Source organism: Puma concolor, chromosome F2 (assembly GCF_028749965.1).
Source record: "Puma concolor isolate L17-30 chromosome F2, mPumCon1.1.hap2, whole genome shotgun sequence".
Taxonomy (NCBI): domain Eukaryota; kingdom Metazoa; phylum Chordata; class Mammalia; order Carnivora; family Felidae; genus Puma; species Puma concolor.
Genome location: NC_141684.1, coordinates 104,196 through 129,969, shown reverse-complemented (window position 1 = coordinate 129,969; position 25,774 = coordinate 104,196). Strand labels below are relative to the sequence as shown.

The window sequence follows — 25,774 nt, the reverse complement described above, 5'->3', positions numbered from 1 at the left end:
CATGTCAGAAGCCAAGGCTAAGGAAGGGATGTGATTGGATCAAGGTCACAGAACAGATAGAAGTGGGCCCAGGATAAGACCCACTTGTGCAGAAAGGATTAACTTGACACCAGGAGAGGGGTAGTCTTTGCCCTAGGATTCTGGGTGGCTGGAGTGTCCTCCCGGAGTGTTTTTGTTTACTCAGAACCAGTCTATGGTAACATTATGGCTTATGGTAGGCGCTTTTGGCCATGTGGCATCTACTCAATCTGTGGGGAGGCTGGAGATCAAGGTCAGTCGTGCAGGTGGTCATGTGTGTCAGTGTCACCAAGCCCCAGGAAAAACTCTCAATGCTAAGGTTCAGGTGAGCCTCCCTTCTTGGCAATACCCCATGCACATTGTCACACATCAGTGCCAGGAAAGTAATACTGCCCATGACTTTGCAGAAGCTCAACATTTGGTATTTTTCCTGGATTCTATCCCTGTGCAATCCCTTGTCTGAATTTAATGTGTGTCTGTCACTTGTAATACACTGTGACCATGTGTATATCAGGTTTCAAGGGGAGTTCTAGGAGTCCTTGTAGCAAATTATTGAACTTGAGGGTGATCTTGCGAATCCCCAAATTTGTTATTGGTGTCAGAGGGGTGGGCAGTCTTGGGGACCCCTGTACTTCACATGCATTTCTTAGCTCAGGAACTTTTATGCATGAAACCAAGTGTTCCCCAAACTCACCCAGATGGGCCAGAGTAATGCTGTCCCCACCAACTGGTGATTTTTCCTCTGGGCAAACCCAACTCCTGGGAAAGATCCTCTTGGGCCTTTACTACTAGCCCCTCTACACAGAGTGGCCTGAGCTTCTCCAGCATGTCCTCCAGGAGTGCTCCTGCCTCCCTTAGGGCCACCTCTGGACTGCCCGGCCTCAGCCAAGCTGGGTCTTGGTGTGCAGTCAACTTCCTGCAGAGAAGTGATGGATCACGCAATTATGCCCCCACACTTGACCAGGTTGTCATCAATGCACAAACACACCCATCTCAATATACCTTCATAGCTCTATATTACAGGATAATCTTTCCTAATTGATCAGGAAGAGGGGACATGGTTTTGTTTGAAATTGGTGTGCTTTAGCCTTTTTCAAGCTTTCCCCATTGTATTTCCCCTTATTGGGAACAGCTGGCTCATGCCCTCTGCCCACTGATTTGTAGTTGATCCTTATGCCAAAATTACTGATCTTCCTTCACCCACAAGTAGGTGTTCTAGTCATTTCTTTTTTTATTGGAAAATATGTCTGATTATACACAGTACACAGAAATAAAGTTCCCGGTGTTTTCTAAGTAACAGAAAACTTGAGAACTGTTAAATTCTTGGTAGCAGTAAGGAGAAATAAGATAAAAATTTAAATGCATAAAATGGAAAAACTTCTACATAAAAGTAAAAAAAATCCAAAGTAAGTGTGGAATACTGTTAACCAGTCAGAGGTGGGAGGTAATGGCGATTAACAGGGTGAAAGGACCCCAAAGTCATTCTGGTGCCTGATACCACTTCCAAAAAAGGGAGACTGACCATATGTTCTGGCAGGTTATATACTACCTCCTGGTCCTTGGAGAGGTGAGTGGCAAAAATGCATGGCCCAGGCATCCTCCCCAGGGAGAAGGGCACTGAAGCCACCTCCCAGCTGCAGAGACACTTGAGCCTTATACTCACCAGTGGGTCAATGGCGGCTGATAGCAAGCAAAGGCAGAATATGAAGTTCACTTAAGAAGGTAAAAAAGCCAACTATACATTTTGGTCCCCCTGAAAACCCTAGATTATTTGGATTTAGTGATCCAGAACGATCCGTACTGTGTAATTTATGTTGTCCTGTGATACACAGCATCTTCCCAAACAAGTATTTCTGTACATTGTATTTAACTGAACTCCTGTTCTCATCTTGACTGGAATATGCCTATTTCTTATTCTAACTCTTCCACATGATTAGGAATTGTACCCCGGGTAGTGGTGGGCTCTGAGGGGCAGCCACTGAGTCAGATGCCAGCTAGGAACTCAACCAGCACGGGGCGGAAGCTTCCCTCTGTGGGAATTTATGAGCTAGCACCTCACTGGTCTCAGCTCCTAAGTAATGCTTCTGTGAACTCTACTGATTTGGAGTTTCATCTTAGTGATTTCAGCTACTGTCTGCAGTAACATCTGAGGGACTTCAGCTTCCCTGAAGTGACACTATTGCTCTCTCCTCTGAAGTAACCACCCAGTGATCAGCTCCTCTGAATTGCCCCATGACCTCAGACTCCACTACAGTCTCTCCTTGGGGGTTTCAGCCATCTCTGAAGAAACACCCGTGTGATCTCCACTCCAGTGAAGGGACACCTCAGTGAGCTCATCTCCTAACATACGCCTTAGTGACCCCAACTGCTCTGCAGTACATGTTAGTGACATCAGTCCCTTTCAGAAGGAGCCTATCTCCTTGCTGAGGTAACACCAGCTACTTCAACTTCCAGAGTTTCACCTGTGATGTTATCTTCTCAGCAGTATCACAGCGAGGGGAAAAGGAGCTTTTATCAGTGTCAGTGTGTTGCCGTGCCCTCGAGGATCAACTCTAGTCCTTCATTTCTCCTGAGAAGCTTGAGAGAGAGAGAGAACTTAAAAATTATGAATAAAATAGATTCATTTTAGTATATGATAATGTATATCAGAGTCTTCTTGGCATGTAAAAAAATAAAAACCTCAAACACAGGAATGAAAATTTTAGATCATAAAAAATATGTATCAAAGAACGGTCTTTTCAGTAAAACTTTTTTGGGAAACACCACAATGTGTAAAGAGGCACCCAGCTGGTGTAGCAGCTATAAGGTCTGGGCTCTGAGGGCAAAGCTCCCTTCCTACCCACATGGGGTCCAGAGACCCAAGACATCCTATGAGTTCCAGAGCGTAAGGTCTGTAAGTCATAAGGGTGGGTTTTGAGGCAAACATCCATTTTTGAGTTGAATTTTCACTAAAAAGTTAGGACATCCCTTCTCATCTTGAATAAAGTTCAAACACCAGATGAAGTGTTTTCTCACTAATATTTAGACTTTTTCTTTTTTTCATACAAAACAAGTGGTTCCACACACTTAGCATTTCTAGCCATATTACATTATGATACTTGATGACAATCTTTTTTTATATCATTTTATCCACACACTTTAGTGTTTTCACAGAATACTGCACATAATCCAATTCTAATTTTAGAGGGAATAATTAGAATAGTTACTGTTTTTAGGAAAGGCATGTAATATTCTAAGCAAAATCTTTATTTAGAATGTAAGAAAGTTTCATTGTGATAGTAATCCTTATGTCTTCAATTCCTTCAGTTTCTTCCAATAAACTTTCTAATGTTAAAGAATTATGGGTGTCTTTACCAAAATTTACCATAGTTGTGTCATTTACTCTTCAATATAACTTCAAGATGTGGAGAAAAACAAAACAGGCATGCTCTGTCATTCTTCCATAGGAACATGCTCAGTGCTTCTCTTTGGAGTTACTTGTGACACTAAATGACCAAACAATGGCATCCCACGGAGCTACCAGAACCTTCTCCTGGACTGGGGGGGCGGGGGGGTGGGGTGGGGGAGGGGAGTTTTCCTAGTGGCAGAGGAGGTCACAGCTTCCTGTGCACCTTCTGGTGCTGGATCAGGTGACCGTGCTGGTTGAAGGCGCGCCCGCACTCCCCGCACTCGTAGGGCCTCTCGCCCGTGTGGATCCTCTGGTGCTGGATGAGCACAGAGTACTGGCTGAAGGCCTTGCCGCAGCGGCTGCACTCGTAGGGCCGCTCCCCAGTGTGGGTCCGCAGGTGCACGATCAGTGTTGCTTTTAGGCTGAAGGCCTTGCCACACTGTGCACAGCGGAAGGGCCTCTCGCCTGTGTGGATCCTCTCGTGCTGGACCAGAGACCTGCGGGCGCTGAAGGCGTGTCCACACTCACCGCACACGTAGGGCTTCTCCCCGGTGTGCACCCGCTGGTGCTGGGTCAGGTGAGAGTGCTGCACGAAGGCCTTCCCGCACGCATAGCACCCGTAGGGCTTCTCCTCTGTGTGGATGCGCTCGTGGTTCATCAGTGTGGAGCGGTGGCTGAAGGCCTTCCCACACTCGCCGCACTCATAGGGCTTCTCCCCAGTGTGCACGTTGTGGTGCTGGATGAGGACGGAGCGGTCGCTGAAGGCCCGGCCGCACTCACTGCAGGTGTAGGGCTTCTCCCCGGTGTGCACCCGCTGGTGCTGGAGGAGCGTCCTCTTCACGCTGAAGGCACGGCCGCACTGTGCGCACTCGTGTGGCTTCTCCCCGGTGTGCACCCGCTGGTGGCTGCGCAGGACGGTGCTGTGGTTGAACGCCTTCCCGCACAGTGGGCACACGTAGGGTCTTTCTCCCGTGTGGATCCGCTGGTGCTGAATAAGATGCGAGAGCTGAGTGAATGACTTCCGACACTCAAGACACTCATGTGGCTTCTCTCCCGTGTGTATCTTGTGATGCTGAGCAAGATCTGAGCTCACTCGAAAGGCCTTTCCACATTCGTTACACTCGTAGGGCTTCTCGCCGGTGTGGATTCTCCTATGTTTACTGAGGACAGAGCTCTGGCTGAAGGCCTTCCCACACACACCACACACATAGGGCTTCTCTCCAGTGTGTGTTCTCTGATGCTGGAGGAGATGGGAGCTCCGACCAAAGCATTTCCCACACTCGGTGCACTTGTAGGGTCTCTCCCCACTAGGAACAGCCTGATTCTGAGAGAGAGGCACACTCTGGCTCAAGACCTGAACTTCAGGTGGGCCAACAGGGCTTGGACTCACACAGAAACTCTGCTCAGGTTCATAACTTTTTTGATCAATCCATCCTTTGGGTGCTTTCCCCAGGATCACCGATATTTCCTCTGAAATAAATGGCTTCCGACTCACGTCCCTATTTTGGTTCTCTCCCTTGTTTTCGTATTCTGAAACAACAAAACCAAAGTAAAAATGTTAACTCAAATGTCAACCCACTCAAAACAGCAGAGCAAAGTGCAACCTGAAGGTGTTTAGCTGACAACAGGTGGCCATCAGGGGTGCGGTCCCTGAACGCACATGGCTACACATTTTCTGCAGTGCAGAAAAATCACAACTGTGTCCAATAATTAGAAATGTGCCCAGGCTCACAGGGCAGTTTAAGGGACAGGTGTGACCTGTAGTCTTGAGTCATCCCCCGCCCCCCACCGCGTGAAGTGCACGTGTCACACAGCAGCAGGGCTACAGCCCATTACCACCTGAGTCCCGCCTTCCTTGGAGTCCTTGTGGTAGGAATACACGTAGGACCCCACCCATGACTGCAAGGAGCTTTGTGGGGCTGACAGCAACACAGGAACAGAGAAGCCTAGTGTCAGGCTGGTAGATGTGTGAACTCTTGTGTGCATGTCCGACAGACACAGGACCAGAAGACTTATACATGGGGGACTGTGACCTCTTCTTTGTGGAGAAGGCACTGGGGGGCAAGATGAAACCATGACACAATGGGAGTTTTGCCATGTCTAGGCTGGAGAGGAGTCCTGTAGGGCAGCAGTGAGCATTGCAGAGAAGACTAGGGTAGAGGTTTTTAGTACCAGGTTGGGGGATCTACAGGATGTGCTGATAACTTTTTTAAAAAAATTTTTTAACATATATTTATTTTTGAGAGACAGAGCATGAGCAGGGGAGGGGCAGAGAAGGAGACACAGAATCCAAAGCAGGCTCCAGGATACGAGCAGGCGTTCAGCACAGAGCCCGATGTGGGGCTCAAACCCACAAAGCATGAGATCATGACCTGAGCTGAAGTTGGACACTTAACTGACTGAGCCACCCAGGCACCCCAATTTTTTTTAAGAAAGCTCTATGCCTAATGTGGGGCTTCAACTCACTACCCAAGACCAAGGACTACATGCTCTACCGACTAAGCCAGCCAGGTGCCCCTGAGAACAGGTTTCTTAAATCTTGGAAACCAAACCGTTGAGATGACAAGATGCCACTCAAAGACCAAAACTTCTCAGGGGTGTACAGGGATGCTGTGGGAGGATGGGCTGCGCTCATGGAGTGATCTTCATCAAGGACGCTCAACAGGGTGTCAGGCCCATAAGCAAGAGCTGACTCTGCATGAGAGCAGCCAGGCCTCCTTGTGGACTCTCAAGTGCCCAATCCAATTTCAACCCTGCAGTTTAGGCCAGCTCCTCACACCATGCTGCCACCCCAGCTTCCCAAAGACCTCTGCCAGGAACAGCGTTAAAGACTGCTGCACTTGAATGGAATTTCAGAGTAAGAATCCCTCTGGGCAGGGGAAGATCTGAGGGAATTCTCTCTCTCAAAGGCGTACTCAAGGTCTATGACAGGTACTGGCGGGGGGGGGGGGGGGAGGGGGGCAGCCTTGAGGGGAAATTTACAAATGCCAACCTAGCTGTACCCAGAGATCCTGAGCTAGGATGGCATCCAAGTGTGCATATGAACTGCTTCTTGGCTCTCCCTTCTCTCCAGGGGAGGTGGAGTAACTTTTTTACTGGTTCATGTGGGTAAGAACTGGGTATTCTCAGCTTAGGGAACCATATTTTGCAATGTTCCTTCAGGTTCAAAGACCTACAGAGGTAGTAGTGCTACCTGAATCTGGTGGCAAGTATGCTTCATTCTGGGGTTCTTTACCAGAAATGATGTGGACCAGCAATGATTTTCCAATTGTGTCCTATCTGTAATAAGGATATTTTCAAGTCCAATAAGCCCCCCACCTTGCTGGTAACAGCATTACTGAGATATAAGCTTCACTTTTTAGTAAGTTCCTAACTTGGTCTGGGAAGACATATGCTATATAGTGGGTCACCTGGTACCCCAAGCCAAGGGACCTTCTAAAACGACTTCTGACTGATGTTTAGAAAAAGATTTGGGCCAAGGTGGCCCATAAATTAAATATGCTTGGGGTGCCTGGGTGGCTCAACTGGTTAAGCGTCAAACTCTTGATTTCGGCTCAGGTTGCTATTTCATGATCATGAGATCAAGTCCCATGTCAGGCTCTGCGCTGGGCATGGAGTCTGCTTAAGATTCTGTCTCCCTCTTCCTCTCCCCTGCTCATGCGGTCTCTCTCTCTCTCTCAAAAATAAATAAACTTACAAAAAAAATTAGGACTACAAGAAATTAAATAAATAAAATACACTTGTTTTGCCTTTTGACAGACAAGGAATGGTTACCTTGGAGGGACAAAGACATACCAAATGTTAATACTTCTTGTAGAAGTTGGTAGCAGCCAGACTGAAGCAAACCCTCAGCAGAGGGTCATCTGAGAAGAGGCAGGAGTGGGAAGTTGGGAGATTCCCAAGTGTGAGGGGCCTTGTAGAGGCTGGGGTCCCACTCCAGGCTAGATTAACCTGCTCTCCACACCCACCCCAGATTCAGCAGCATTCTGGACACAGATACTCGGAGTTCTTCACCTTGACACGGGGGCTCATGTCCATGGTCTTCCCCCTAGGGGCTAGATCCAGAGGAAGCCTCCTTTGGTGGCTCAGGACTGCAAGAGGAGAGCACAAGCACCCACCTGAACCCTTCTCCTCGACAGAATGAAAGCTGCAAGTCACCGGGCAAAGGAAAGCAAACTTCTCATTCTAGGGCACAGACAAACATCCCAATGGCTGGGAAGGGAAAACTACCCTTTACTCCTGAGGGAGGGGCAGGAAAATGATCACGAGCCCAGACATTGAGAAGTCTGCTTCAACTAGGGGAAGGGCTGTGACCCAAGAATACAACACCTGCCTAAAACTGAGGATGATCAGAACAGTGGAGCACGCGGTCATCTCCTCCTGCTCCTATCGAAAAGGCCAGCAAGCGCCGAGTAACAAGCAACAGAAGACTTCTGCTGGGGGTGGGGGGTGCTGGTGGCCAGAGCACAGAGGAAAACCCTCTCTCGCAGGCACACCTGGAAGACTGAAAGTCCCCACCCTATGCACACGGAAATGCCAGAAGAACGGGAGTCCAGTGGTATACTGAGGGCAACTATGGGAACAGAACCCAGCCAAACTCCTGACTCAGGCTTTCACACTAACCGCCTAGTAGGAGGGGCTATGTTCCCAGACAGATAGACTATTTACTTCTGTATCTCCTGTCTTAATTAGTGATAGCTGACATTCAATAAAATATAAGACACCCAAGAGAAAGGAAAAAGACTGCTTGTGTGTACACACACACAGAGTCAAGAGACTAAGTGACCAACAGGACCAGAATTAGAGATGACCCATACGTTGAACAATGTGAATGATCAGATGGGGAACCTCAGCAGATAGATTCTGTAAGAAAGGACTGGAAATGCTAGATGTAGAAAATATAGCAACATATGAACGCCTCTGATAGGCTCATTGCAGACTCAACCCAGATGAGGAAAAGACCAGTGGGCTTGAAAATAGGTCAACAGAAATTACCCAAAAAGAAACACAAAGACAAAAATGTAGGAAACATAAAAATAAAATTGATATGGATCAATATCAAATGGCCTCACCTGCATGTAGTTGGAATTGCAGAAGAGAAAGAGAACAGGGAAGTAAAAATATCTGAAAAGAAAATGGCTGAGATTTTCCTAAAAATAACGGAAGACATCATAACACAGATTCAAGATATTAGTGTCACACATTTTGTTTTGTCTTTAATATGAGAGAGAGAGAGGGGGCGCAAGTGCAAGTGGGGGAGACAGGTAGGGGGAGGAGAAGAGAGAGAAAGAAAATCTTAAGCAGGCTCCATGCTGCCATGGGGCTCAATTCCCAAGCCCTGGGATCATGACCTGAGCCGCAATCAAGAGTGGAATGCTCAATCAACTCTGCCACCCAGGCGCCCTACAAACATGTTTTTAAAATACCAACTAGAGGGGCGCCTGGGTGGCTCAGTCAGTTGAGCATATGACTTCGCCTCAGGTCATGATCTCACAGGTCCGTAAGTTTGAGCCCCACATCAGGCTTTGTACTGACAGCTCAGAGCCTGGAGCCTGCTTTGGATTCTGTGTCTCCCTCTCTTTCTGCCCCTCTCCCGCTCATGCTCTGTCTCTGTCTCCCTCAAAAATAGCATTAAAAAAAAAGAAAAAGAAAAAAACCTGACTAGATACATCATATTCAAACTGCCAAAAACCAAAGAGAACATCTTAGAGGTAGAGGAAAAACACATACAACGCAGAGGAACAAATGTAAGAATTACAGTAGACTCCTCATCAGAAACAAGTCCGAAAACAATGGACTGACACCCTTGAAGGGCAGAAAAAGAAAAAACAAGTCAATTTACAAACACCAATGGAGAGAACATCCAACAATCAAATCCAAACTAATGTTACAGGGAATTCTTCAGGCTGCAGAAATATACCCGACAAAGCTGGATTTATACAAGAAATGAAGGCTTTTGGAAATGGTTAAAATGAAGGTAAATATAAAAGACTATGTAAAACGGTTTTCTAAATCACTCTAAGAGAATTGTCCAAAGCAAAAATGATCACACACTAGAGCACCTGGCTGGCTCAGTTGGAAGAGCATGGGACTCTTACTCGTGGGGTCATGACTTCAAGCACCACGTTGAGTGTAGAGATTACTTAAATAAACCTGAAAAAAATAGTTGTAATGGAGCAAATGTTTGTGTCTCTCCCCGCAAATTCACATGTTGAAGCCCTAACCCCCAATGTGATGGTATTTGGTGGTGGGGACTTTGGGAGGTAATTGAGAGTTAGATGAGGTCACAAGGGTGGAGCCCCCATGATGGCATCACTGCCCTCTAAGAAAAGACCTCAGTGAGCTTACTCACTTTCCCCCCACAGGCACACAGAGGCCACGTGAACACACAGAAAGTGGCCATACTGCAAGCCAGGAATAGAGCCCTCACCAAATTCTCACTTTTTTTTTTTTTTTTTTTAATTTTTTTAGCGTTTATTTATTTTGGAGACAGAGAGAGACAGAGCATGAACGGGGGAGGGTCAGAGAGAGAGGGAGACACAGAATCGGAAACAGGCTCCAGGCTCTGAGCAGTCAGCACAGAGCCCGATGCGGGGCTCGAACTCACGGACCGCAAGATCATGACCGGAGCCGAAGTCGGATGCCCAACCGACTGAGCCACCCAGGCGCCCCCAGCTTCTTAGCTTTAACACTTCCTTTGATTATGATATAGCTTAGTGATTTTATTCGTTTATTATGTAAGGGGTTCATTGGAGTTTCTTAGATCTGTGAGTTTATGGTTTTCATCACATTTGGAAAGTTTTCAACCATCATTTCCTAGAATATTTTTTCTGATGCTCCCACCTCTGCTTTATTGGCTTCAGCTAGATATATTAGGCAATTTCAGATTGTCCCACAGCTCACTAATGTCCTGTGGTCTTTTTTTCCTTCCTTTTCCTTTTCAGCAGTTTCTAGGATTTTTTTCACTAATCCTTTCTTATGCAATATCTAACCTGTCACTAATTTTACCCAGTAAACTCTTCATCTCATGCATTGTTTTCATCTCTAGAGATCAGAACTGGGCCTTTCATGTATCTTCCAAGACTCTACTTAACATGCTGAATATTCCCTCTAGTCCTTGAACATACAGAATAAATTTATTTTGTTTTCATTTCCTGGTCTTCCAAATCTTTTTATTTTTTTAATATTTATTTTTGAGAAGACAGCACGTGAGCAGGGGAGGGGCAGAGAGAAAGAGAGAGAGAGAGAGAGAGAGAGAGAGAGAGAGAGAGAAAGATATAGAAACCAAAGTAGGCTCCAGGCTCTGAGCTGTTAGCACACAGCCCAAAGCGGGGCTCAAACTCACTGACCATGGGATCATGACCTGAGTCTAAGTCAGATGCCTAACAGACTGAGCCACCCAGGCACTCCTCCTGGTCTTCCAATTCTATCACTGATGTCACTTCTGGTCCGTTTAACAGGACTGTTTTTTCTTCTAATTATGGTTGTTTTCTTACTTCTTTGAATGCTTGATAACTTTTTATTAATGCCAGATATTATGGATTTTACCTTGCTTCATGTTGGATATTTTTTATTTCTAGAAATTGTCTCGAACTTAAGTATTCTTGGTTAAGTTACTTGGAAGTAGCATGTATGGTTCTTGCCTTTGATCTTTGTTAGACCAGAACAGAATAGTGCTTAGGGCTCTTTCACCAGCCCTCCCCCCACCCCCCCCAACACACACACACACACACACACACACACACACACACGTTAGTTCTCTAATTAAGGATTCCCTGTGAGTTACAAGTTTCCCACTCTTGCTGTTGGGAACAGATAGCATTCCCAGCCTTATGTGAGCATTGGGCACTGTATTTACTAGCCTATAGCTCTGCAGGCTAGAATTCCATATGGGTTCTCTGCTCAGTGTATCACAAGGCTGAAAAATAAAGTGTTAGTCTGAATACTCATGTGGAGGCTCAGGGAGTAAATGCACTTCAAAGTTCATTCTTACTGTTGTCAAAATTCAGCCCCTTGTAGCTACAGGACTAAGAGGACTGTTTCCTTTGCCACCCTCACCTCCTGATTGCTACCTGCATTCCTTGCCATGTGGCCCCCTCCACCTTCAAGGCAGCAATGGTGCATCAAATCCTTCTTCCCATTCTTTGAATCTGGCTTCGGTCTCCAACCCCCAGACCCCCCAGACCCCGATTTAAAGAGTTCTCCATTCCTTAAAGGCAAAAGCTTAACGTAACATAATCACGAGAATAAAATCCACATTCACAATCTTGGGGATTATGCAGGCAGGGCAGGTCCTGTGCTGAGAAAGAGAGCTCTGGTCTCTCTTCCTCGTCTAAGAACACTAATCATAGCAAATCAAGGTCCTACCCTTATGAGGTCACTTAATTACTTCCATAAAGCCTCCATCACCAATACATTCACACTGGGGGTCAGGGCTTCAACATATGAATGGGGGAGGGGCACAAACATTCATTCTATTATGAGGACCATCTTAAATCCTGGTTACCACAGCTACTACTCCTTCTAAAGAGGCAGCTCTTTCCTGGCTTTGGATTTCCTTGCTAATACTCAAGAAGTCTTCCTGCAGATCTCCAGAATTCTTTGTCACACAGACTCCCCTGGCCTCCCTGGCATCTCTGGATTCCTGGCAATAATGTCCTCAAGTCTGGGACACCACTGGGCTCTGCCAGGGTTCCCCTCCTTACACTGGGATCTTCTCCAAGTGGTGAGCTGGGACAATTGGAGGGATCATCCCTTTGTTTCCTGTCTTTTGGGAATTACTTTCCTTCACTGACTGACTTCCACTGAGAGAATGATGTCCAACATCTTGAGAGCCGAGGTTTCATATACATTGTCCAGTTTTTCAGTTGTTTCAAGTGAGAGGGTAACTACCATCTCTGTTTACTCCATCTTGGCTGGAAGTAGAAGCCCTTGTTGCTGCTGGGTTTTTTAATAGTTTTATATTAAAGGTTGGATCTCTAACCAATAACTTAATTAGGCGTATTTCTGAGATTTCTAGAATTTTGTGTTGCCTGGTGTTCTGCAACTTAATTTCCTCTCAACACTGTGTTCCTGATTCGTTATATTGTTCTACAACAGTTATCAAATCCCTTTCACTACAGTACATTCTGTTCTATTACAACACCATGGCTTATTTATCTGTCTACTGCTGATGAACACCTGGGTCATTTCCAGATTTTTCTATCTTGAAACATGCTTCTTTGAAGATTCTTGTACATGTTTCTTGGGGTTTACACACAAACGTCCTTACTGTACACTTAAGAGTGGAACATCTGCCATAGGGATCCATATTTTCAACTTCATTTGATAATGGCACACTGGTTTCCAAAGTGAATGTGCACGTTTACATCATCATTAGCTGCTTTATATTCTCAACCAAACTTGATAATGTCAGATCTATTTTTTTTTTTTGATACTGAAGGTCTAACATGGTATATCACAGCAGTTTTAATTTCCATGTCACTGATAAATAGTGAGGCTGAGCATGTTCTCACATTTATTAGCCCTTTGACTTCCTCCTCTATCAGAACTTGAGTTCAAGTTTTGTGCCCACTTTTCTTATTTGATATTTCTGCATTTTTTAAATTCTCTTCAGAGCAATTATTAAGTGTATACACTGTTTTGAAAAATGGCAATACCAATAAGTTCTTCATTTAAAAAATCTGGGTTTATGGCCAATAAAATTTTTACACATCTCATTTTTTAAAAGTTATACTATATGTTTTTTAAACTGGAGAACACATGGTTTAGTTTTTTTTTTTTTACTTAAGAAGCCTCATCTTCATAAAGTTAGCAAGCCAAAGAAATAATTACCCATTTCCATTGAAAAGTATTTCTTCTATTGTTTGAAGCTTCCTAAATAGGTAGTGTCTTTCCTGATGCCAAAGTAACGAGATGAGCAAAATGACTTTAATAAATAATTGTACAAAAGGTTATTCAATCATCCATGGCATAAAAGCAACACATGACCAAACTTGCAAGAGCAGAGCCCTCACTTTCAGAACAATACAGCTTCAGCTGTTGTTTCAAGTACAGACTAGGAAGAATGTTTTACATTGGACAAAACAAAGGAAAAAAAAATTCCACTGAAACAAATTTTTAATTTAAAAAACCCCTCTCCATGATTTTGTATAGAGTGTATGTATTGTATAACAAGAGCATACATTCTGCATCAGAGAACCCCAGGAATTTCTTTACATTCTGGTGAACCATCAGCATTAACACCTTCAGGGATTGTACTGGGTTAAAAAGATAAGACATACACCTACCCCATGGACAGGGTGAACTGTCTTGCTGCCTACAAGCTGCCATGTGGTCACGTTTGGAGTTATCTGCAAAAAGAAAAGAGAGTTAAGAGAGAACAAAACAGTTTTTAAGAGTAGGAACTCCTGGGGTAGCTGGGTGGCTTACTGGGTTAAGTGATCGACTTCAGCTCAGGTCATGATCTCACAGCTTGTGAGTTCGAGCCCCGTGGTGGGCTCTGTGCTGATAGCTCAGAGCCTGGAGCCTACTTAGATTCTGTGTCTCCCCCTCTCTCTGTCCGTACCCTGCTTGCACTCTATTTTTCTCTCTCTCAAAAATAAACAAACATTAAAAAAAAAAAAAAAAAAAAAGAGCAGGAACTTCCTCCACTGGCTGTTACAGCAGGTAAGTGCAATTCACAGAGTTAAGACCACAGGCTCCTCGGGCAGAAGAGGCCCCAGGTGGAAGCTACTCTTGCTGTCTGTCACCTGTCAGTGTGCACAGCTGCCAGGAGCTGATCAGTCCAACTGAAGGAGGGCCAGCTCCCTTCACTCACCTGAATGGCCAATGCCCAAGCCCCCAGTCTCCTTAGCCCCTTGCCCCTCCAGGACCCATGGCTCTTCTCCTCGCTCCAGCTGACAGATCACGTTGGGCTTTGATCCTGGAAGTCCTGCTCATGGGGAAGGAAGGCCTTTTGTCAGCACAACATCTGTGAACACCCCTACCCCACCTGAGTGACCTGTAGGCATGAGACAGACAGGTGTGATGTCCCTCTAGAGCTGTAACACCTGGAGGCAACCCCAAACCCCCCACCCCAGGTCCCTGCCCTTGGCCAAGCACAGAGACACAGAAGACGCCTGCTGAGGGGCCATACCCAGTGACACCACGTTGCCATAAGTCTCCATCATCACGTGTCGGTAGAGGCCCCGCTGAGCAGGGCCCAGGCGGTCCCACTCCTCCTGGGAGAGGAGCACAGCCACATCCTCAAAGGTCACCTTGGCCTGGAATGACAGGGGCTGCTGAAGGTTGGATTGAGTCTCCATGTCTGAGATGGAGCAATGTGGGTGGGGGGGAGAGGAGATGCCCTAGGTCAGGGGGGAGGGAAAACACATGCGAGCAGATGGGTGGCATCAGGAAGGGGCCACATTGTTCAGGAGATACAGTGACACTCAGGCTGTCACCCAGAACCCTGGGCATGGGAGGGTTGTGAGGAAATCCAGGGGTGCAACAAAGGCCCTGGAGGCAGCTCACTTGGGGTCCTGCTGGTGGTGGTAAGAGCCTGGCTGCTGCCATCGCGTGATCCCTTGAGGTTTCCAAGGAAGGTGGAAGTCAGAGGAGCCTGTGGGGCTGAGGAAGAGGAGGGAGCACATGAGGGGCCCACCCTTGCCCCCACAGACCCTGAGTTCGGAGGGAGTCCAGCCCCCACTGTGAACTCTTCCCATGGGCCTAGCCACAAGGTTTTGCTCTCCAGACCTGGGGTCTTTATGATCAGCTAGGGAGCTAGCAAGGACTCTGAGGCACCTGCTCAGGCCCACAGTCTAGGCACAAGGGCCCATGCCAGAGCATTCACGTAGGTGTGAAATGTTCATCAGGTCTGGTGTGGGTGCCAGGCCAGGCTGCCTCCACAGACAATCTCCCAGTGAAGACAGGCTTTCCTCAAGGTCCACACTCCTGTGGGGGCCTCACCCCAGGTCCGGCATGCTTGGCTTGACTGTAACTCCTGTGGCCCCACTGACGCCTCAGTCTCATGTGGTTGTGCCCCAGTTGCCCTGATGCTCCACTGAGGCTGGGGTCATCAGCCTGGTGGTGGCTCCACCAGGGACTGGGAACGGAGGCAGGACAAATGGTTGATTCTGGAGGACTAAGTACAGAGTCACCCAGGGATCTGGTCTGAACACCCGATGTGGAGGCCTGGGGGTGAGCGGGTTCTGGGGGCTTATCAGGCTAAATTAAGCTGAGATGTCTATCATACTCAAAATACGGGGGAAAAAAAGGGGGACCAAAGGCTCTCCTAATGGGGGAATGGGGTTCACATCTTTTGGAGTGCCAAAGGGTGTCTATAACAGGGACACAGAAGCCAAGTGGGCAGATCACTCTAGGAAAAATGGTACAAGATGGTGATCAACCTTCTCATGCATGCAGCTCAGCAGGTACCTCAACAAACAGGGTGCTTCATCTGTTTGTTTGATTTCTTTGTAGAATATCAGATGTATGTGTAAGTTTGCATGGACAACTTTTGGGAAGACAAATCCTGAACTCCCAACTGCAGCTGCCTCTGCGGAACACAATGGTAGACTTATTCATCAAGAATGTCCATTCCCCCCAAATCTGTGTGTGCTTGTGTCAGTGCAACTCTAATTAGGATTCCAACAGGTGCCTTTTAAAGGAGTAAAACTACCTTGAATTCACATGAACGATAGATGGTGGATAACAGATTAAGAATAAAATTTGAAAAAAATGGGTGTGAGGCAGGGTGGGCCTGCCTCACCAGATCTCAGAACAAAGATGAGGAAGCCATTTCCACCACCCACTCCACCTCCTGCCCTCTTGGCAGTGTATCCAACACCCACATCCACTCGACCAGCTCACAGACTTGCCATCTCTCATTGTCAGTCATCTTCCCCATGGTCTCGTCCAGATACCTATCCATGAGAGGTCTCCGTACCCCCACCCCACCAGAAAGTGGCCCTGGTCAGGGTCTCCCATGACTTCCATGTGGTCAGATCCTTGCCCCCTGTTGACAGGATGACACTGGTCTCTTGTGCTCCTGCAAGTTGGTCTCTACCAAGTCTCCTGGACATTGCTCCCTCAGCCAAGGCCTCCAGCCATCCTCACCTGTTTGAGAATTTGACCTTCATGTATAATACAGCTCTGGTCCTATGGGAACCTGGCAGAAGTAGTCATTGGGACTATGGCCCCACTGCAACTAGGCCAGGATCCAACGATAAACACCAATAGGAACCTCATTCAGGGCCTTCCCAGTGGGTACAGATGACACAGGAGGCATGTTGCACATGTGGCCATAAGGCCTTAAGCCAGACCAACTCCTGCTCCTGCCCGTGCTTCTTCCTGCCCCACATCCTGCACATATCTGGCACTGGCCATGGTTATCCTACAAGCCTGAATGTTCAGTGGAGCCTAGGGTCTCCTTTTTGGTGCAGTTGAACTGGCAATCCCCTTCCCTCCAACTCAACATCTTCATGGAGATGTTCTTTGGCATCTCAGATACTTAACATCTAACACTAGGCTCCTATTTCTGCCCCCAGCTTGGTCTGGGCACCTCTACCCAAGACCTGATCCTGAAACTACCTTTCCTCCTCATTCTTTCACAGTCTACTCCAAATCCACTCTCCTAGTGCACCCAGAACCTGGCCCTGTTACAGCAGGGTCATGCATCTGTCTTCCATGGGAATAGCGACTGTCCTTGGCTTCAACTAACATCCTGGCCCCTCTATGGCTATGAGGCTGCTCAGAACCCTGCTTGAACCTCCCCTCTGCCAGGGAGGCTCCCTCCCTTTCGCTGGTGCTTGGCCACATCACCTTCTCATTGAGGCCCTTCCTGACCCCTTATCTTGAGGGCCTCTGCCTTGCCCAGTCCTCCTTCTCCCTTCCTGTCTCAGCAAAGCAGCCATCAGGCCAATGTTTGCTGAGTAAGTGAATGAAATTAAAAAATCAACGACACCATACTCTACACCCTGTCTCAGAAAAGCCACCTAACAGTTATGTAGATGAACCAGACATGCCATTAGACAGTGGGAACTCCGCTGGAATGGATGAGGATGGTGTGACTGCCAACCCACAGTCCTTCCACACACAGGCCACAGACCCACTAAGAGAAAGATTTAGGTTGTGCTAGATAGACGACAGGGAAATGACACCGTGGGACACAGAGAGCATGTCCAAAATGTTCCTCTTTCAGAAACAATGACTCCAGGGCCATGAAGGGTATGTGTGTGCTTTGTCCTCACCCGTAAAACAGGAAGATCACATCCCTCCTCTGTGGGCCTCAAGAGGAGACAGTGCTCAGAACCACTGGGCGCAGAGTCAGATGCCGCTGGACCAAGTGTTATCTCATTCGATTAGACTAACTCCAAACAACCAGGCTGTCAACACGAGTGAGAAACAGAGGTGGGTGGAGAGGGCAAAGGAAAAGATTCCTACCTGGCGGGGGGAGTCCTAGAAAAGCACAAAAACAAAGGATCTCTACCTAGATGACCTTCACACATTACCAAGTTAAAAAAAAAAAGCATATCACATAGTATGTGTTACACTATCACACAGTATTTTTACTACGATCTGAAGATTTGTGTCCTTTCAACATTCATATGGTGAAATCCTAATGCCCAGTAGGATGGTGTTAGGAGGTGAGGCCTTTGGGAAGTGCTTAGGTCATGAGTCTGGAGTCCTCATGATGGGATTAGTGCCCTTGTAAGAAGAGACTCCCACAGAGCTTTCTCACTCCTTCCACCATGTGAGGTCACAGCAAGAAGTCTGCAACCTGAAGAGGGCCTTCCCCTGACCATGCTGGCACCCTAATTTGGACTTCCAGCCTCTAGAACTTTGAGAAATGTCTGTTGTTTTATAGGCTACCCAGTCTACAGTAATTTGTTCTGGAAGCCCGAGGAACTAAGATGACTGTATTCTTTTGTTTTTTAAAAAATTTTTTTAATGTTTATTTATTTCTGACAGAGAGAGAGCGCATCAGCAGAGGAGGGGCAAGACAGAGGGAGACACAGAATATGAAGCAGGCTCCAACCTGTCAGCACAGAGCCCGACGCGGGGCTCAAACTCACGGACCGCGAGATCACGACCTGAGCCAAAGTTGGATGCTCAGCCGACTGAGCCACCCAGGCGCCCCGACTGTATTCTGATTAAAAAACAAACAAAAAAAACCCAAAATAAACACAAGAAGTGATACTAATTTTGAACAAGCCTGTGACTTCAAGCAAAGACGTACAAAACACTGTGCATCTCAAAACCAACAACTGTCAGGCAGGAAAACAGAGTCATCCAGGGTACCCAAACTGGCTTTTAACAAGCCGCCCTCTCCCCAACCCTGACCTCCATGATTCTGATGCCCTGTGAGATGCTCTGTGAGAAAAACACAGTTTAGACAAGAAGAGAGAACAGGTGGGCACGACAAGTCCTGTTTGGATGACCCCCCAAGCCAGAATCACCACCACTGAGTCCCCTAACAGACTCTGAGCAAGGCCATGCCACACCCACAAAGGGGCAAGCACAAAGAGCACCGTCCATCCACCAATCACAGTCATTCTTCAGATGCAGGAATTCCATTTTTGGAAATCTCCTCAGGGAATAACCCAAACAAAACCAGAACAGATCCATGTTCTCAGCAGCCCTGGATGCTTAATGGGACAGAAGCCACACTGCAGTGAGACACTCAGCCAAACAGAATCTAGCTCTCATGATGACTGAGCAGCCAGCTACGTGGACAGGAACTAAAGAAGGGGCTGCAGAGATGCAAAGAGCTTAGAGTTTAAAGTTTACTAGTATTGTTTTGTTTTGTAAGCTAAGCTTTAGGAACTTATCACCCTTGTTGGAATCCCTGATAGATCTGATGTAAAAGAACACGCATGTCTGTCCAAAGAGCTCGCACACAGTGACAGGCTAGCATGGGCATACCAGACGTGCGTGGTCTGGGGTGAGAGGCTCCCAGGATCTTCTTCCCTCAGTCCTCACCATCCTCACCCACAGGCTTTCCTGGTGGAATGCCCTGCCCCACCTCCACGGTGGAAGCATCTTCACAAAGGGCAGCTCCAAGCCATTTGCGAACACAAAGCACAACCCTGCAATCTTCCATAGGGAATGATCAAGCATCCAAAGCAACAGCTTTCTTATACACCGGCAACACCCAGTCAGAAAACGTATAGGGGGGAAAATTCTGTTCATAAATGGCAACAAGGAACAAGCTTAAAATGAACTTTAGAAATGTGATGTTAATTCTGCCCACCGTATCCACAAAACCAAGGTGCCTAGAACCGGTGGGCCTGGAGGAAAAGCAGTGGCTACCGAACGGGGCAGAGCAGGGCCAAGTCTGTATAAACAAATGAAGAACAGATGAGACAATTCAAATTGCTCAGGAAAGATGATTCAATAAATGGTGCGAAGACAAAATTTTTTAAATGCTTTAGGAAAAGCAAAATTAACCCTTTACATAAAATTCAACAAATCTCCCAGAAAGTAGAGGGAGGCAAAGAGATTTAAACAAACAAACAAAAAAATTTGGCCAGAAAAAATTAGATCATCTCAGTCCAATAAATCCACTAGGCTAACTAATGAGTAAGAGTTGAAATTTTAGATCACATTTTAAGGACTTGAATACAAGTATAGATACATTTGTATTATTTTAGGTGGGAAGGGCTGTTCTAAGCAAAATAGCAAAAGCAGAAACCTGCTGGGCAGAGACTCCCACATTTGCTGCATGAAAATTAATACCTTATGCACATCAAAGCCACCAAATTCCAGAATGGGCCCAAAAACATGTAAGAATTTAATGCATGACAAAGTTGGTTTTCCAAATCAATGGAAAGATGAATTATTCAGTAGGTAGTGTTAGAAATAGCATAGAAGGAAAAAAATGAAGCTGGATTCCCAACTCACCCCACACCAAAATAAATTCCAGATGGATCCAGCATTGCACAAGTACCAGAGAAAAACAAGAGTCTATTTTAAAAATAATCTTGGCGTGGGGAAAGTCTTTTAAGACATAGCAAAGCTCAAAAGCCTTCGGAGTAAATATGTTACGATTAAAAACTTGAAATCTCTTCAAAAAACCCCAAACCAGAACAAAGCACCATAACTGGAGTCAAATGTCAGTTTGTGAAGAGTGTTTTCAACATATACGGAAAAGAGTATAAGCTGGCAGATCACAAAGGAAAAACAAAGGAAAACAAAAAAGGAAATACAAAGGCACACGAACAGTTTCAACCTCACCAGCCATCGGGGAACGGAAATTAAAACATTCATGTGACAACAATGCGGGGCGGGCGGTCTTAAGGCCCCAACCTCCCCCTCACTCCGCCTCCGAGTCCACCCTGCACACACCGGGTGTACAAAACCGATGGAACGCACCGCCACGAAGACGGTTTGCAAGTGAAAAATCTAACAAGTATCGACCGTTAGAGCATGGCCACCCCTCTGCCCCCCCGAGCTTCCCTTTTAGGTGAATAACAGAAAACAGCGCACGCAAAATCCAGAAAGGGTACAAAGGAAACCAGCCAGTGCTGCCTCTGCGCACACTGGCAGGCTGTTCCCAACGACGATTTCCAGTTTTCTATTTTTCTCACACGTTAACATTTTAAAAAATGCATGTTATTTTCTACTGAAATCTTAAAAAGCAAATAATAAACTAGGGAAATATTTGCAAACCATGTTAGAAAAGGTTGGTCTCGTTCACTAAAAAGGGGCTCTTACAAGGTAGTAAGGAGAAGAGCATGGATAGAAACATGGAGAAAGGATGTAAAATTAGGAAAGTACTTTGAGCCAACGAGATACCAACGCCGTTCGGACGCGGAGAAACGGCTTACTGCGAACGGCACAGGCGCTCCTGCCGCCGCGGGGTCCGGATGGGCTTCTCAGCCTCTGGTTCTGTATTTTGGGGAGACCTTGAGCGAGCCGGGGACTCGCGGGTCGCTGACCACCCTTCCCGGGGCAATCGCGCCACCGTTCTCTTCGCCGCGGCCCCGCCGCAAACCTCCACCTCCTGCCAGCGCTCGGCGTCCGCGGGGGAGGGGGCCCGGGAGGGTCGGAGGAGGGCGGTGAGGTGTCTCAGGGCCTGGGGGGGGGGGGGGGGGGGGGCGGCGGGGATTCCGGGCGTGGCAGGGCCGGAGGGCTGAGGGCCCGGAGACTGGGTCGCAGGCAGCCTGGTGTGTGTCACGGGTAAGGGGAGAGGGTTCTGGGGCGTGGCAGGGGCCGAGGGGCGGAGGTCGGGAGAAGCCCGGGTGTGAGGAGCGGAGAGAGGACTGGGATGCGGCAAAACGCTGGCGGAGAGGGGGCTCAGAGTGGGGTCCGAGGAGGGGAAGGAGCCCACCGCACGCCCGCAGGAGGAACCCGGCAGGAGGGGCGGAAGCGGAGCGTGCCCGCGGGGAAGTGCCCTGTCCGTGAGGACGACACGGCTCCAGCGCGCGTGCTGGCAGAAGGGCCCGGGCGCCAGTGCCCACGCGCACCTCCAACTCACCTTCCACGCCGCAGCCTCACGCGCGAAGGGACGGACGCCCGCAACGCACTCAGACAAAGGGGACGCCCCGCCTGGTCTGCGCATCCGCCAATCCCTGGGGGCCCCGCCTCCTCAGTCCCCGCCCACGCCCCCGGTCACCACTCCTGGAGCGGACACCTCCCAGTCGTCCCCGCCTTCCCCGCCGGCGCCATTTTCCTGACTGACAGCGAGGCCGCTTTCTGCGGAGCCACCGAGAGGCGAGATCTCCCGCGCGCCTAGAGAGGCCACACCGCGCTCCGGCCTCGCATTTACCGCACTTCCGGCGGTCTTGTGGAAAGTTCTAGTGAAGCTTCCGAGCATCGGACCCACGGGCCACCTAGTGCCTGTAGAGTCGGGTTTCCCGCTTGTGTCCAGGCGGGTTCCTTTTCCGCTCCTAACCGGGTGCCACCCCCTCTGAACGTGCCTCCTCGTTGCTGTGCCCTGAGACCCGCCGAGGACCTAGCGGTGGTCGTCACGTGTGACAGTGACCGCCTCCTCAACCACCTGCACTGCTGTTCACAGACTTTTTTGGGGGGCGGCGGGGGGCCGTGAAGCCTCCGTCCGTGAGGGCGTTGCACGGTGCGGTAGCAACTCCCGGGAGAGGAGGCTGAGACAGCCACGGCTGGAATGCTTAGTCGTGTTCTAGAAAAACTAGAGCGGTGAGGGCTTTCTTGGAGGAGCGGTTGGGGAGCCGGAGGAAGAGTTGGCCATCTCGCCTTTTCTGATAAGCGACCCTGGGTTGGGAGTAGGACTCCCTAACTTCAGGCAGGGATGGGAAGAAAAATTAAGGAGGAGGGGACAGAGAGTCCCTCAACAGTGACACCCTTTCCTCTTTCCTTTTTCCTTTTAGCTTTTTATTATAGAAACTTTCAAAGATAGGCAAAGGTAGACAAAGTAGTGTAATGAACCCCACGTGTCCATCAAACAGTTGAAATGGGCAGTCTCTTCACCTATTTCTCTGGTTATTTCTTTCGTCAATCCCGTAGAGGAGGTCATTTTATATAATAATTATTCTCATATTTGTCTAAAAGATAAGGGCCCCTAAAAACGTAATTACAAAGCTATTATCACCCGTGAATGTTAATGATTATCCTTTATTATCAAATGTAGGAAACTTTTTTTAAATGTAAAAATACATCATGAGTTTACAGTGATATTTCAAATTTAGAGCTAGGTGGCTATTAATTTTTAAAATTTTATGTTTGTATCTTTTTTCCCCCTCATATTTAGAATCTTGGGGGGCGTCTAGGTGGCTCACTCAGTTGAGCATAGGACTCGTGGTTTCAGCTCAGGTCATGATCCCAGGGTGGCGGGATCCAGCCCTCTGTCAGTCTCTACCCTAATCAAGGAGTCATTTAAGAGTCGGTCTGTTTCTCCTTCTGCCCCCCTCCCCCACTTGCACATGCATTGTCTCTAATTAAAAAAAAAAAAAAATCTTGGATCCTGATTATCTTAACACAAGGATTTACTTTATTATTTATATATATATAATTATGTCAGAATAACAATGCCAATATTACTAATGGTATGGTTATTGAAAAGTGTAACATTCTTTTGCAGTTCTTTCTGTTGTTAGGTTATATCCCATGCTTTAAAGTAAATTAAGGGCCGCCTGGGTTGGTTAAGCGTCCAACTTTGGCTCAGGTCATGAGCTCACGGTTTGTGAGTTTTGAGCCTGGCGTTGGGCTCTGTGCTGACAGCTCAGAGCCTGGAACCTGCTTCAGATTCTGTGTCTCCGTCTCTATCTGCCTCTCCCCATCTTGCATTCTGTTTCTCTCTCTCTCTCTCTCTCTCTCTCTCTCTCTCTCAAAAATAGATATAAAACTTTAAAGTCAATGAAAATAATTTGTTTCTGTGGGGTTATATATACTGGTTCATTTGTTTCATTTTGCTTATGCTCTTTAGGGCTAAGTTTTTCAGGTTTTTAAAAAAATGTTTGAGAGAGAGCATGATGGGGGAGGGGCAGGGAAAGAGGGAGAGAGAGAATCTCAAGCAGGCTCCACACTGTTAGTGCAGAACCTGATGTGGGGCTCCATGTCCTGGATAGTGAGATCATGACCTGAGTCAAAATCAAAATGCTTAACTGAGCCACCCAGGCGCCCCTCAGGTCTTTTTTTTTTTTTTTTTTTTTTTATGATTTTATTTTTAAGCAATCTCTACACTCAACCTGGGGCTTGAACCCACAACCCTGAGATCAAGAGGGGCATGCTCCACTGACTGAGCCAGCCAGGTGCCCCCAAATTTTCAGGTTTTTATAAAAATTTTTTCATGATTATGTAAAACATGTATATGGCTCCAAAGTCAAGTCTACAAAACAATGTACATTCAGAGAAGTCTGACTTCTCTCCCTGTCCCCACAAACCTGTTACCTTCCTCTCCCTATCAGTAAGCATTTTTTTTTTAAGTGTATTGATTTATTTTGTGAGAGACTGCAAGTGGGAGAGGGGGAGAGAGACAGGGAGATGGAGGATCCAAAGCAGGCTCTGTGCTGACAGCAGACAGCCCAATGCGGGGCTCAAACTCCTGAACTGTGAGATCATGACCTGAGATGAAGTCAGATGCTTAACTGACTGAGCCACCCAGACTCCCCCGTATCTACTGTTCTGCATTTTGGCTTTTGCACCTAACAGTATCTTGGAGACCTCTCATTAGCAGTGTCTAGGGATATTCCTTGTTCCTTTTTGCAGCTGTAACTCCCTTCTTTTGTGAATGTACCATAGAGTATTCAACTAGTCAGCTATTACTGGACATGTGGGTTGTTTCCTGTCTTTTCCTATTAAACTTAGTGCTACAGTGAATAGTCTTATGCAGATCTTTGTATAGTTCTGCCAGTTTAATTTTGGGTTAGATTCCTAGAAATTGCCTGGTCAGCAGGCATTTGTAATTTGTTTTTGCTGTATGTTGCCCAGTTCCCTTTTTTAGGGGTGCACCATCTTGCATTCCCACTGTGATGTGTCCTCACAGCCTTGTAAGCCAAGTATTTTGTCAAATATATGTAATCTTCCTATCTGAGAAGAATAGCATCTCAGTGTGGTTTCCTTTTGCATCTTTTTTTGTGTGTGTGTGGGTGGAGTCAGGCATCTTTTCATATATTTAAGCATCATCTTCACTTATTTGTCTGTGAACTTGCTTCTTTTCCTAGTTGGTGGTCTCTTCCCTCTGGTTGTAGAAATGCTATTATGTTACCCCTTTGTGACATAAGTTGCAGATATTTATAAAATTCTATTATCAATGCACCAATTTATCAGTTAAGATTAAAAATTACAAAATAAGCCCTTACGTTTTTTTGATGCAACCCAACAAATTAATAAGGAATTTGATACCAGAGAGATGGTTATAAAGAATAGTCTTCAAACTACATTTTAATTTCTGTTATCTAAACCTGATTTCATTAACTATCAGTACTCAGTTCATCCTCGATGTAGCTAATGTTCATAGTTTACAGGATACTTAGAAATGCCATGTTCAGAGCAGAGGAAATTTCTTAGGGGAAAATACAGTATAAAGCCGATAATATATTGTTTAAAATATTTTAAAAATTGCAAAAATATTTTTTAAATATTTAAAAAAAAATTTACTGCTGTTTTTCTTTTTTATGGCTTTATTGAGGTATGAATTGAAAATACTTTAAGTATACACTTGGATGAAAATTTCAACATAAATATATACCTGTGAAACCATCACCACAATCAAGATAATGAACATATCTATTAGCCCTAAGTGTATCCCCAGTGTTGCTGGTGATTGATCTGCTTTCTGTCACTTTAGCTTATTTTGCACTTCCTGTATATCTGATTAGATATAAATGGAATCCCAAAGTAGATATTTGGGGGGATGTGTGGGTCTAACTTTCTTCACTCAGCATAATTATTTTGATTTTTATCCTTATT

General features: G+C 46.7%; 1 protein-coding gene across 10 annotated transcripts; it reads right to left on the bottom strand.

The window, feature by feature from the left end:
• Positions 1-1,225: 1,225 nt before the first annotated feature.
• On the bottom strand, positions 1,226-21,990 carry ZNF250 (zinc finger protein 250). 10 transcript variants are annotated; one of them, XM_086695842.1, is made up of 6 exons: positions 21,867-21,990; positions 14,921-15,016; positions 14,544-14,685; positions 14,226-14,339; positions 13,696-13,758; positions 1,226-4,936 (listed from the first exon to the last, which is right to left on the bottom strand). In XM_086695842.1, the coding sequence occupies exons 2-6, from the start codon at positions 14,960-14,962 to the stop codon at positions 3,612-3,614; spliced, it is 1,686 nt and encodes a 561-aa protein (XP_086551968.1). In that variant the 5' UTR covers positions 14,963-15,016; positions 21,867-21,990; the 3' UTR covers positions 1,226-3,611. The 10 variants fall into 10 exon arrangements, with proteins under 10 accessions (XP_086551968.1, XP_025778470.1, XP_086551971.1 ...); XM_025922685.2 differs by having other exon boundaries at positions 14,544-14,670; XM_086695845.1 differs by lacking the exon at positions 21,867-21,990 and adding an exon at positions 21,217-21,445.
• Between the last annotated feature and the right edge of the window lie 3,784 nt (positions 21,991-25,774).